This window comes from Macrosteles quadrilineatus, unplaced genomic scaffold (genome assembly GCF_028750875.1).
Source record: "Macrosteles quadrilineatus isolate MER2022 unplaced genomic scaffold, UCM_ALF_1.0 Scaffold_1__1_contigs__length_201487025, whole genome shotgun sequence".
Lineage (NCBI taxonomy): Eukaryota > Metazoa > Arthropoda > Insecta > Hemiptera > Cicadellidae > Macrosteles > Macrosteles quadrilineatus.
Genome location: NW_026542594.1, coordinates 189,685,088 through 189,697,466, shown reverse-complemented (window position 1 = coordinate 189,697,466; position 12,379 = coordinate 189,685,088). Strand labels below are relative to the sequence as shown.

The 12,379-nt window shown below is 33.7% G+C and overlaps 1 protein-coding gene across 2 annotated transcripts in view; it reads left to right on the top strand.

Annotated features, from left to right (window-relative positions):
• LOC128992507 (signal transducer and activator of transcription B-like) overlaps positions 1-12,379 on the top strand; it is a 45,287-nt gene that overhangs the window by 15,947 nt on the left and 16,961 nt on the right. For both annotated transcript variants that reach the window (XM_054416125.1, XM_054416116.1), the window contains exons 5-8: positions 3,494-3,608; positions 7,706-7,890; positions 9,629-9,734; positions 11,929-12,008. In XM_054416125.1, coding sequence (XP_054272100.1) covers positions 3,494-3,608; positions 7,706-7,890; positions 9,629-9,734; positions 11,929-12,008 — 486 coding nt within the window. The remainder of the gene's footprint in view (positions 1-3,493; positions 3,609-7,705; positions 7,891-9,628; positions 9,735-11,928; positions 12,009-12,379) is intronic.

Here is a 12,379-nt window from a genome sequence, read left to right as displayed (position 1 = left end):
GTTATCAAGATGGAGACATGATTCGTCGACTTGACATCGTTGGCCTTGAAGTAATGCTTGAGTCGTAATAAATATGAACTGATGTCCTCTTCGTGGGGATTAAATTCCGAGACTCTACCGATACTCGACATTTCGCACTTTTGCGGTTTTAAAGAACGCACTTTACAAAACTTTCACTAGTTTTACTGCGACAAAACCAATATTTAATCCGGCGACTGCGCCATTATTACAACTACACGTATCGTATATTACGTCCACTAACCTGTTACTCATTTGCTAGACTGCTTGTCTCCGACGTCGGGCTGTGACGTCAGCTGTTGTCGTCATCGGTGGTCAGTGTAGCCAATTCATAAACTTAAATTCCTCTTGCTACTTTACTTTTATAATATACTACAATTCCTACGATTTTAATAAACAAGAAAATTCCGTTAAAACATTTTTTAAGGCACGGAATTCACTGAAAATCGAGAAAATATACGGAACTACTTTCTCAATGCGCGGAGCATAAACAAGGAGCGGAGGGATACGGACCAGTGACTACTTTCTTGGGGACCTATATTTGTGTTGCCAGCTGATTAGAAACAGCCAATGTTAGAAATCAGGATTTAATAAGCGATATATCGAACCGCATCGAAATCGATATTTAATCCGATAATACATCACAGGTTATATTATGTTGAATTACATCTACGGTGCAGTAAGTTATTACACTTATTAATAAAACGCAGATTGAACACAGATCTAATTTAGGCATGTGGGGAAGGTAGGTCGGGGTTTATGAGTATTCGTGACTACATTAAGTGTTTTGAAGTAAGTTGTTTATTTGTGTTGCACCATATAAATTTTATCTTTTGGAATAGTTGGTTAAACGGGGAAACGATTTCAAAAATGTTTGCATATGGTCTTAACAAACCATTTACTGTATTCTAGCATTGACTTTATATAAAGTCAATGATTCTAGCAAATTACTACATAAAAACCAAATGAAAAGAAAATTTGGATTAGGACCTTTGACCATAGCAAAACTAACATATAATTTATGAAATGTGAAAAGTTGTATATCATTAAATACTATTCTGTAATATTAATAATTGTTCGGCAAATCCTCATTTTAGTGGCTCGGCTGAAAATGGAATCTGCGTTTTGTGAAACAGTAATTTGGTAACAATTCAGTAATTTCAAATGTTGACAACAGTAGCCTATCCTATATAAATACTGTTATTTGATTGCCAAGCCACGGACTATACATACGTCCGAATTATTATAATTTTAATCAATAAAACCAGCATTAGTAAATCTATTGACTTTTTTACATTTAGTTACTTATACAAATATCAAATGACGTTTTTGTTCCGCTCAACTGGCTTTCACCTCTCTGAAAGCAACCCTAATGTCAACTGTAGGTCATGCGTTCGCTTAAGTTATTTTGTTTTAGCCCCCTTTGTCCATTTTAGCGAATTTCCCATATAGGGAATAAGCTATTACCGTAGGTCTCATGGTAAGACCTAGACCCAGGACCGATTTACTTTTTCGTTTTGAGGTCCCCAGAGGCCAAAAACACCATCCGTTCAAATTCATATACAGGGTGGCTGGTCATCAGTGTCACAAAAATTTTTTGGCGTAAGTACAAAGCAAATGCAGTGTAATTATGCATATAAAAGGTTCCAAGTCCAAAAATTAGCTTCCCAAAGAATTATTTTATGTTTTTCAAAAATAACTATGTTTTCAAACTTAATACAGCTATTTCTCAGTTACCTGTAAATGGATTTGAGTAGACAATGTCATTTTCGTGTTCTACATTAAATTTTGAATAAAAATAACATAAAATGATGGAGTATCAGTTGTAAAAACTCTATTGTAAATAGATTCAAAGATAAAAATTAAGATGGTTGAAAAAAATGTAAAAAACATTGGTCTATTGTATTTTTTCACACCCTGTATACAAGAAAGTGTCTGAATATGTTAAAAACTGCGCCATTTTATAAGCTTTCCAACCATATGCTAAACTATTGAGGTTTAGAAATTCTGTTGTTTGTTTTAGTGGTTTAAATACCAGAAAACAGGGTGTCTTTAACATTTAAAACATAGAAAGCCGGTATGTATTAAGCAAAAGTTGTATTTTTGTTTCAGCTTTAACAGTAAAATCAGTAAAAAAGTTCCCTGTTTTCTGGTATTCAAACCACTAAAACAAACAACAGAATTTCTAAACCTCAATAGTGTAGCATATGGTTGGAAAGCTTATAAAATGGCGCAGTTTTTAACATATTCGGACCCTTTCTTGTATACAGGGTGTGAAAAAATACAATAGACCAATGTTTTTTAAATTTTTTTCAAACATCTTAATTTTTATCTTTGAATCTATTTACAATGGAGTTTTTACAACTGATACTCCGTCATTTTATATTATTCTTATTCAAAATTTAATGTAGAACACGAAAATGACATTGTCTACTCAAATCCATTTACAGGTAACTGAGAAATAGCTGTATTAAGTTTGAAAACATTATTATTTTTGAAAAACATCAAAAATAATTCTTTGGGAAGCTAATTTTTGGACTTGGAACCTTTTATATGCATGATTACCCTGCATTTACTTAGTACTTACGCCAAACAAATTTTGTAACACTGATGACCAGCCACCCTGTATATATATATTTATATATGTGTCTGTTAGCACGATAACTCGAGCAAAATTGATCCGATTTTGATTAAATTTGGTACAAACGTGTAAACCTACGTTTTTTCGAACGAGTTCGCGAACCAGCATAATCGGACCATGGGATCAGGGGTTTATGGGGGGTTTTATGGGGTAAAAATGGGTTTTTCTCATTTTTGACCCTAAAAACTTTAAATTTCTAAATTTCTCTCTAGACCATTTTGAAGAGCTTAAAAAAACAAATAATTTAGTATATTGAAGTGTTTTTGAATGTTCATTGACTACGGAGAAAATTTAAAAAATTGTAAATTTAAAATTCCCATGTTATTCTTATGGAGAATAAATAAACTGTTCTAGTTTGCTTGTTTATGGTTATATTTTATACTTAGTACTTACGCCAAAAAAATTTTGTAACACTGATGACCAGCCACCCTGTATATATATATTTATATATGTGTCTGTTAGCACGATAACTCGAGCTATATTATATTAATATAAATTTATATTAATCAAATTTGGTTTATTTCACACTAAGCTATCAATATTTCAATTGAAAAAACACACCTCACCATCTTCCCCGTAGCAACAAACCTAACTACTCACAAAAATTAATGTTATTTAAATAGGAAATAAATCTGAAAATTTATAGGAAATATTTTAGTAGAAATCAAGCCGGGTAAATGGAAATTCGCTTAGTATGCAGGTTTGCTGCAACTAGGGTATTATGTTTACTGATGGTTTTCATTATTCATAGTCTTAAGTCTTATATGGAACTTGATTTTTTGCAAATTTCTTATATTTACTGGGACATCTTAACGTTTAGTTTGAAATTTGCAGATAGCAGAGAAACAAAAACTGTTGGATGCTGAAAAGGCGTTAAAAAAGCTGGAAGAATATTCACAGAATATCGACGTTGGCTATAGGCTCGGTCGGGGGGATGGCAACAGACCAGGTATTGTGCAAATTAGTGGTTAATATATAATCTTCTTTAGCCACGCTACAGCTCACGCTTTCCTAAAACAAAATATAAAATGTTTTGGCCTTTGTGCATGCCAGTTCCCATAGCTAGAGTATAATGGTAAAAACTGTCCCATGGAAACCTGGGTGGAAGCAGGTTAATTCAAAATTATTTATTCCAAACATCGTGAAAATAAGCAACTCACATTTTGGTGACTTTCCAATGTAAGCAAAACAGATTTCTAGTTAGACTTAGACAGTTTTTCATGAGTTTATTAGAGAACATTTTTTTTATGTTACATTGTTTGTGGTTATCAACTGAACTGAACTTATCTAACCTAACCAAACCCAAACGCTGCAATGCACTAAGGCGTCCCTCTTTTTTTAAGACCCATAAACCCATAACTAACAGAAAACCAATATTTACACTGACAATTTATATTATAACTTAACCAATTTATTTAATTGTGTTGTTTCTGCTGATAGCTTCAAAAGTCAGTAGGGGTGTGCGATGCATCAAAAATGCATCGAAATTTCGATTAGATTCGATTCGATGCATAGAATCGCGATTCGATTCAGCATGCAACGAAATCACGATGCATCGATTTGGCCTTGATGCATCGAAAAAGACCGATTCATCGATTAAGTCCCGATGCATATTTAAAACTAATTTAGGACTCCAAAATGAGTTTTAGATAGGGAAGTGTCAATTATCGCTACCACCGATACTCGGACATTGCCGATACTAGGAATATCGGTATCAAGAATCGATTACCAAACGTCGATTTCGCCCGATTCCGCCGATACCGACAGCCGACAGGGATGGATAGATATTTTATTTGAACATTTATTTATTTGATATCTATTAGTTTTGTAATCACGCTAACAACTTTAGTAACCAACTTAGCACACTATTTAGTTCAAAACAGCTTAAGTTTAGCTTCAGCTGTTCTCTCTGCAGGCAGATGACATTGCACAACACAATACAATCTACATTTCAAGATGTCAGACAGTCAGCAGAATTCAGTCTCAGACAACCGGCGAGTGTCCTCAACACGAAATTATACTAAAAAATGTCTGTATCAATAAGTCAGACCTTTAAATGTATTATTTTTATTTTTAGAACAAAATAAATAACCTAAACTTGTCTAAATGTTCAGTTTCTTCCCTTCATTACGCATCATTAGAAAAATTTGATTCAATTACAACATCGTCGAAATCAGAGGGTTAGGCTTGCACTTGCCTATTGAACCAAAAAGTAGATCCATATTATATATGTACTATCTACCTAGTTTAAGAGTTTAAGTGAAGTTTTAAGTGCTACTATAACATAAAGTATTGATTGGAAAACACCGTAGGCATAGTCCATGTCGATTTTGTAATATTATAATGAATGGTAAATGTTGACTATCTAAGATAAATCAAAGTATGTAACAAGAGTTCTCATTGGTCGAGAGGCCACGCTGCACTGTCATGTCAGCCAATCGACGTTCGTGTTTCAATGGAGCAAGTGACAATTGCTTTGACGTCGTTATTTGTGTGTGAGTCTATTATTGTGGGAAGGGTGTTGATAAGATACATTGATAAATATCAAGAACCGTTATGTAGGACGTGTTTGTTTATAAAGAGTATAAAATTAGGTTAAAGTTTAAAACTGTGTGATTTTCTTTTGTCTTACAAAGACCTAGATTTGACGTTCAATTATGTCAGTTAACTAATTCTTGACATATGGCTTTATATAATATTTTAATAAAACATCAATTTTTCCGATTATATATCAATATGAATATTTTGGCTCAAAACATCAATTAATTGTTCCAATCGATCGTTGTAGCATAGACTAACCAACACAAGGGAGTAGGCTATGCTTTATCTAAGTTTGTAGTTACGTGTCGTACCCGGCTGGTTCACAGTGAATCCACTCTGCCCAGCCTTGTTCTTGGTATCATCAGGAACATAAACACATTTTTTGTTACTAATTAAAACTATGGAATGTTTGTTAAAATAACCCGAAGAAACATATTTTGCTGCACAATGCACACGATTCTTTTACACTGTAGGCTGTTATTTTTTTTAGAAAAAATTGTCGCATGGTTGCACATTAACTTATTGAAATTAATTGCATCAAACGTGTAGTCTTTTTCTCTTTTATCAAGGAGATTTAAGTCCCAAACAAAACATGATCTTTCTTTTCTTGAAGGCTAAATTAAAAGATATCTTTACATATAAAGTAAAGAAATAAAAAAAACTGACAAATGGCTGATAATATTCTGATAAGCCCATTTATAAATTAGAGCAAAGTTTATCAGATCTATGCTTTAGTCATTGAATTCAAACATATATTTTAAAATTAACACTCAGAAACTTTTGGTTAGTAGAATTATGCAAGCGACTGAGGGTGGTGAGGGAGGGCATGTGAACCAGACTTTACAAAGGGCAAGTCTGCCATTCTGACAAACTTTCTCTTTCCTACCCCTTGTCCCGATAGACAGGGGAGGTGGTGCTTCACTTCACTTCACACTAAACACCCGCAGTTCGCAATCGCAGTAGAGTTGAGTTGTTGTGGTAGTGACGTAATTCTGTCGTCTGCTCTTCACAGCTCACTCATCAGCGGCTTACGTGAAATTATAATTGATACCTTATTTTTGTTGATAGTCATAAAAAAAATGTTGGCCTCCTCACCCTGTTCAAGGGAAAAAGTTAAGAAATACAATGTTTGTAAAATGTGGTTTGTTTTATTATTCTGTATTGAAAAGATATCGTAATTTATTAATGTGTTTTCAGCTAGACTTAGTGACTTATTTTCATAATTTAACAAATGTTGAAGATATAAATAGTGAGAAAGTGACATTATATATTATTTAAGTTCTAATTAATAACTATATTCTTTTTGGTAGGCCTCACTGATCTCTTAGGTCAACTTTTCCTTAGGCCAACCATAAATTAGTCAGTGTCCACTAATGAGGTTAGGTCAGCAAATATCCTCTTGTTCATAATTTTATTTAGTACATTTTTTACTCTAACTTTTTTAAAGTAAAGTATCTATTACAGAAACACATGTTGTATTTAATTTTTAAAGAAAATCATGCCGTGCTGCATCGAATCAAATCGCATCGATTCGAATAGAAATTCTTTGAATCGCATCGATGCATCGAATCGAAAAAAATATGCTGCATCGCACACCCCTAAAAGTCAGTTGCGTCAAAAGACAAATCTAAAGTGTTGAATAGTTTGACAAAGATAATAATATAATTAACTGAATATTTTCAAGATGGCGTTTCCATTACTTTTAGAGTTTTCCGATGTGGTAGTCTGGGTGGGATAATCTAGCTTCTATTGTGTAGTGACGGTCTAAACCAGAAACTTTTGTCTTTTTAAAATCCAAATGCAACACTCTTTTACTCGACTAATTAAGGTTTCAAATAATCCAGGTTATAATATGTTTACTATGTAATCGACACTGAATGAAATTGTTTTCTGGCATAATAAATAATATGAATAACATAGTTAAAACCTAAAAACACATAATTTTTATAAACAACGTAGGCCTACACTGAAATGAATTAAACTCCTGACAATGCCATAGTAACATTAAAATACAATTAATTATACCGCAGTGGCGTAGTGTATTATTGGTTAAATAGTTAATAGAATCAAGATACTAAGTTTAAAAACTCGAAACTCTCTGATCAAATCGCAAAAACAAAACTTGTGCTAAGTTATAGTGGTTTTGAGATTTGGCAGTACTTTTTGACACATCACTAGAATAATGTGCAACCTACAACATCCCCTTTCACTTAATAATTTCGTTACACTACAACTTCGGGGAGCGAGCTGGTGTTGTGGTTAGAGCGTGGGACTTCGGTCTCTGAGGTCCCGGGTTCGATCCCCGCCAAGTCACCAATGGATTTTATCTAAGTGATAATGCCGCAACCCCTAGGTCTAGCCTGAATTAATGTGAAAAACAATCCCAGACTCGTGGCTAGCGTCCTAGGACAAAAAAAAAAAAAAAAAAAAACACTTCAGCTTTCTTTTTAGTATTAGGCCTATAAATTTTAGTTGGTAAACAACCATTTTTTTTTTTTGTTTAAGCTCCCAATTACTTAACTGCTGAGACTTCAAAAAATGAGCATGCAAAACCAAAAGAGAGAGTGGGAACCAATTCTCCATCTTCCAAGCAGCAGCAGAAAAACAACCTAACTGAAAATAAACTTCCTGAATCGGTGTTTCAAAGAGAGCCAAATGAACAAAAACACAACATGACCCAAGAGCATCTGGTTTGTATTTAGTCTCTTATATTTTATAATTATCACAATTTTTTTGCTCACAATTTTGACGGAAGTCACTGTGATCGTAAGAACTTATGAAACAGTTTGCTGAATGGTAAATAATTAGGCAACTCCATGTTATAGCGAATGTAAGAAATATTGGATAATTTTGCCGTGACCATGAAAGATGTTTAGGATTTTGGCAAGGATTCCAAGCCACGATCGTTTTAGGGTTTCATTGCATTTACTGCAGATAATTTCATAGACAAAAAGAATTAAATATAGACCGTCAGCCGTGCTGCGGTTACCATAGTTTCTGGCACACACCGCTGTAGTTTAGGTAGCGTGTACGCCGTAACTACATAGCGCTCCAAGCGGTGTGGGCCAGAGCCTATGGTAACCGCAGCACAGCTGACGGATATTTAATTCTTTTAGCGAATTTCCCATATAGGGAATAAGCTATTACCGTAGTACTCATGGTAAGACCTGGACGCGGGACCGATTTTTTTTTTCATTTTGAGGTCCCTAGAGGCCAAAAACACCATCCGTTCAAATTCATATATATATATATATATTTATATATTTATATATATATATATATATATATGTGTCCCAAAAATGATCCGATTTTGATGAAATTTGGTACAAACGTGTAAACGTACGTTTATTCGAACGAGTTCGCGATCCAGCATGATCGGACCATGGGAACGGGGGTTTACGGGGGGTTTTATGGGGTAAAAATAGGTTTTTCCCATTTTTGACCCAAAAAACATAAAATTTAGCAATTTCCTTCCAAACCATTTTGTAGATTTATTGCGGACATTTTCCATCACGAATGTAAAAAAAAATGTTTTTTACATTCGTGATGGAAAATGTCCGCAATAAACCTTTGAACAACATTAACTCACCATCACCAACAATGAACTTCAAACAAAGCATTTTGTAGAGCTTAAAAAAACAAATAATTTAGTATATTGAAGCGTTATTATGTGCCTAATGGTTAAGGAGAAAATTCCAAAAAATTGTAAATTTAAAATTCCCATGTTATTCTTATGGAGAATAAGTAATCTTTTGTAGTTTGCTTGTTTGTGAACATATTTTGATCAAATTTGGAAAATGTTTTTATTTCTTACTAACTATTCACATTTTACAAAAAAAAAAAAACAGTTTTACCCTCCCTGATGCAGCAAACCTAAGTACTTGTTAAACTAATTCTATTTAAATCAAGAATAAATGTTATATTTTTAAGTAGACATTTCAGTGTAAATCCAATCAGTCAAATGGAAATTCGCTTAGTCTGCAGGTTTGCTGCGGCGGGGGTATTTGTCTATGGTAATGTACAACATTTTATTGGAACCTGATTCTTTCCAAGACCTGAGGTCCAAGAGTGAACAATTTTTGCCTCTTGCTAAAGGGGTCTAGCCTGTAGATTCCTAGAGGTTATAATTTTTCAGTTTATACACAAATTCAATACAGTAGAACCTTGATTACAAGTCACCCTTGATAACCAGTGTTAAAATTAAAAATCCCCTTGGATGTTACCCTTTCCTTTTTCATATGTAACTGCAAATCTCGAAGAGAAGTCTACCTTGATAACTAAACTACAATAGTAGTATTCATGAGAGGCTTGTAATCGAGGTTCTACTATATCACTACCACATTACCCTGGTTGACAAAATACATACCTGAATTTTTATGGTCTTCAAGTTAATTTTACCCGAGATCTACAATGTTATGTTTGTTCCAGGATCAAAATAGCCACTGTCTGGAAAAGAGTGTTAAGAAATCGGAAAACAATAACATACCAGTACATCAGGAAACTGGCTTTGAAGTAGACAAAGACAATAATTTAGGTAATGAATGATTTTTTATAGTTTTCCCCAATTTGAGGTAGTTTTCTCTATTTGTAGATTTAATTAGATTGCAACAGTAATTATTTTATGTTGGACGTCGTGCAACAGCTCAAAAATTATATTTTGGACGTCGTGACACTGAATAATATTCTTGGACGTTGTGCAATGCATACGGAAAAACTGGTCTCTACTTTTTTGCACCACTGTATGTATGTATGCTGCATTATCCTATGTAGCTTTTATATTTTGTTCAATTATAAACTGTTCTTCAATAATCTCTTACTTACATTCACCTCAGAACATAAACAAAAATGAACTGTCACATAAATGTGGTGTTTGGACTATTTCAAGAAAATATAATCATTTTCACTAGTGTCTTCACTATAGATCTGGTGTCGCAAATATGGGACATTACAAAAGGTTATCAAAAATATAAAAAAACAAGAATATATTATTTACAAACACGATTGCAGTGTATTACAAAGTAAATGATCACTGTTTAACAGGTTTTCGCCCGGGGTCTGTGTGTACTGTTAACCAAGTGACAGCTGGTCTATGTGTAAGATTAAATTGTATACCTCTGTCCGAAGCAATGATTGCGACGTCACATATATGCGACACTTGGTAGCGTATAATAATAAATAACCTTAATTAACCCATTTATTAACCCATATTTAAATTATTGATATTAACGAACAGGCTGATTTCCAAAGGGCTCCCTATTACATAGTGAGGTAGTGTTAAGGATTAATGTTTACATTAAATTAATGAAATGCTAAAACATACTCTCTTACTGGTCGGTTCTTCCTTTGTGCAGCAACGACTTCCTCAGACATAACTTGGTGTAGATTCTTATACAATATCACGTATGGATTTATTTATGTCAACATTTCTCCCAATCCGTGCAAAATCGTCTGATCTAACTGAGTTGTTCTCCATACTTTGGTTAGAAGCCTCACTTAAATCAAGAACATAAAGTAGTCCTCCAAGAGTTCGAGGGCCTGACGCTCTCTTTTACGACGACCAAAAGATGTTTTGTTCATCTCATATTCACTGTCTTTCACACACTTTAAAGCATTCACTTGTATCAAACGGCTAGAAATAGCATCAATGTTAATAACTTACCGCACCTCTTTTAAGAACAAATAATAATAAAATAAGTAAACAAAAATGTAAATAAACAAACTATTGTCAATTGCATTGACCAGCTGTTGCTCACTATACAGTAATAGAAGAAAATAATCATAATTAACTTTTGCAAATCGGTCTATTGGGCGGAACTCTAAAAGAATTCTTTCACATCAATACTTTTCGGCAAATCTACACACTATGAGTTTTTATTTGGTTAAGGCCATTTATCATTTACATAAAATTTGATTGTACCTATCACTTTAATAACAATAACATAATAGATGTGTGTATGTAAATTGTATAGCAGACATTTTCCAATATGCCCGTGGAGTACGTCTTAAGTTATCGCCAATTAATTATGCATAAAATATAGAAGTAACGTTATCAAAGTATTATTTTTGTAAAGTCATAAAAGTTAAAAGGTCAACAAGTGGTTAAAAAGATTTAGCCTATACTAAACTATCACGACAATATACAAGCGCCTCAAGCCTGTGTAACACCCATCACTGTTGGAGCGAACGATCTTGGAGTGTACGCACAGTTCAAGATTTTTTTTTTTTTTGTCCTAGGACGCTAGGCACAAGCCTGGGATTGTTTTTCACATTACTTCAGGCTAGACCTAGGGGTTGCGGCATTATCACTTAGATAAAATCCATTGGTGACTTGGCGGGGATCGAACCCGGGACCTCACAGACTGAAGTCCCGCGCTCTAACCACTACGCCAGCTCGCTCCCCCGCACAGTTCAAGATTATTACATATTTAAATTATACTGATCGTTCACTCCAATGTGCATTCGATCCATTGTACAGTAAAATTCAAAATTAATATTTTCTACTGGTTAGTCTCCTTCTAGAGCTGTCTGTACCCGTTGAATTGAATGAACAGTGGAGCGAATGAACAGGCAAATAAAATTACTTTTTGGAGTGAACCATCTTGGAGAGAATGAAACATATGTTCGAAATCAACCATACAAACAAAACGTTTTATGGCCACCTGAAATTGCTGAATTATATAGATTAACACTGATAATTCTCCAAACACTAACAATTAAATATGTTTTAGCTGTGGGTTACAACCCAAATGAGACTTTTGAAGAGGTACTGAAGCGACAGCATGAACAACTCAAAAACTTTGCAAGAAAGGTTGGTCATTTTTTAAATGGTATTCTTGTTATTTAATACAATACTTTGTGAAAAGTTGCAGGATTTTAACAGAGTGTAAAGTAGCAATAGGTAGTAAATACACTATTGAAATGATTAGGCCTATTTTAGTATAAGTATACGATTAAAAAATTAATAGTTTGATTTCAATACAGTAAATACTTGACTAACAGGAATAAATATGAAAGATTTGTTCTGTTAATCAATGATATGAAATTTAAAGGATACGTCTATTCAAAGATGTCTACAACAGTAGTTTTAGTTTGATATGTTTGTTGTAATTGCTGTTATATGAAACTCTTCAACCTATGTTTTCTAAACTTTGTCTATATCACAGTCTGAGATCCGTGTTG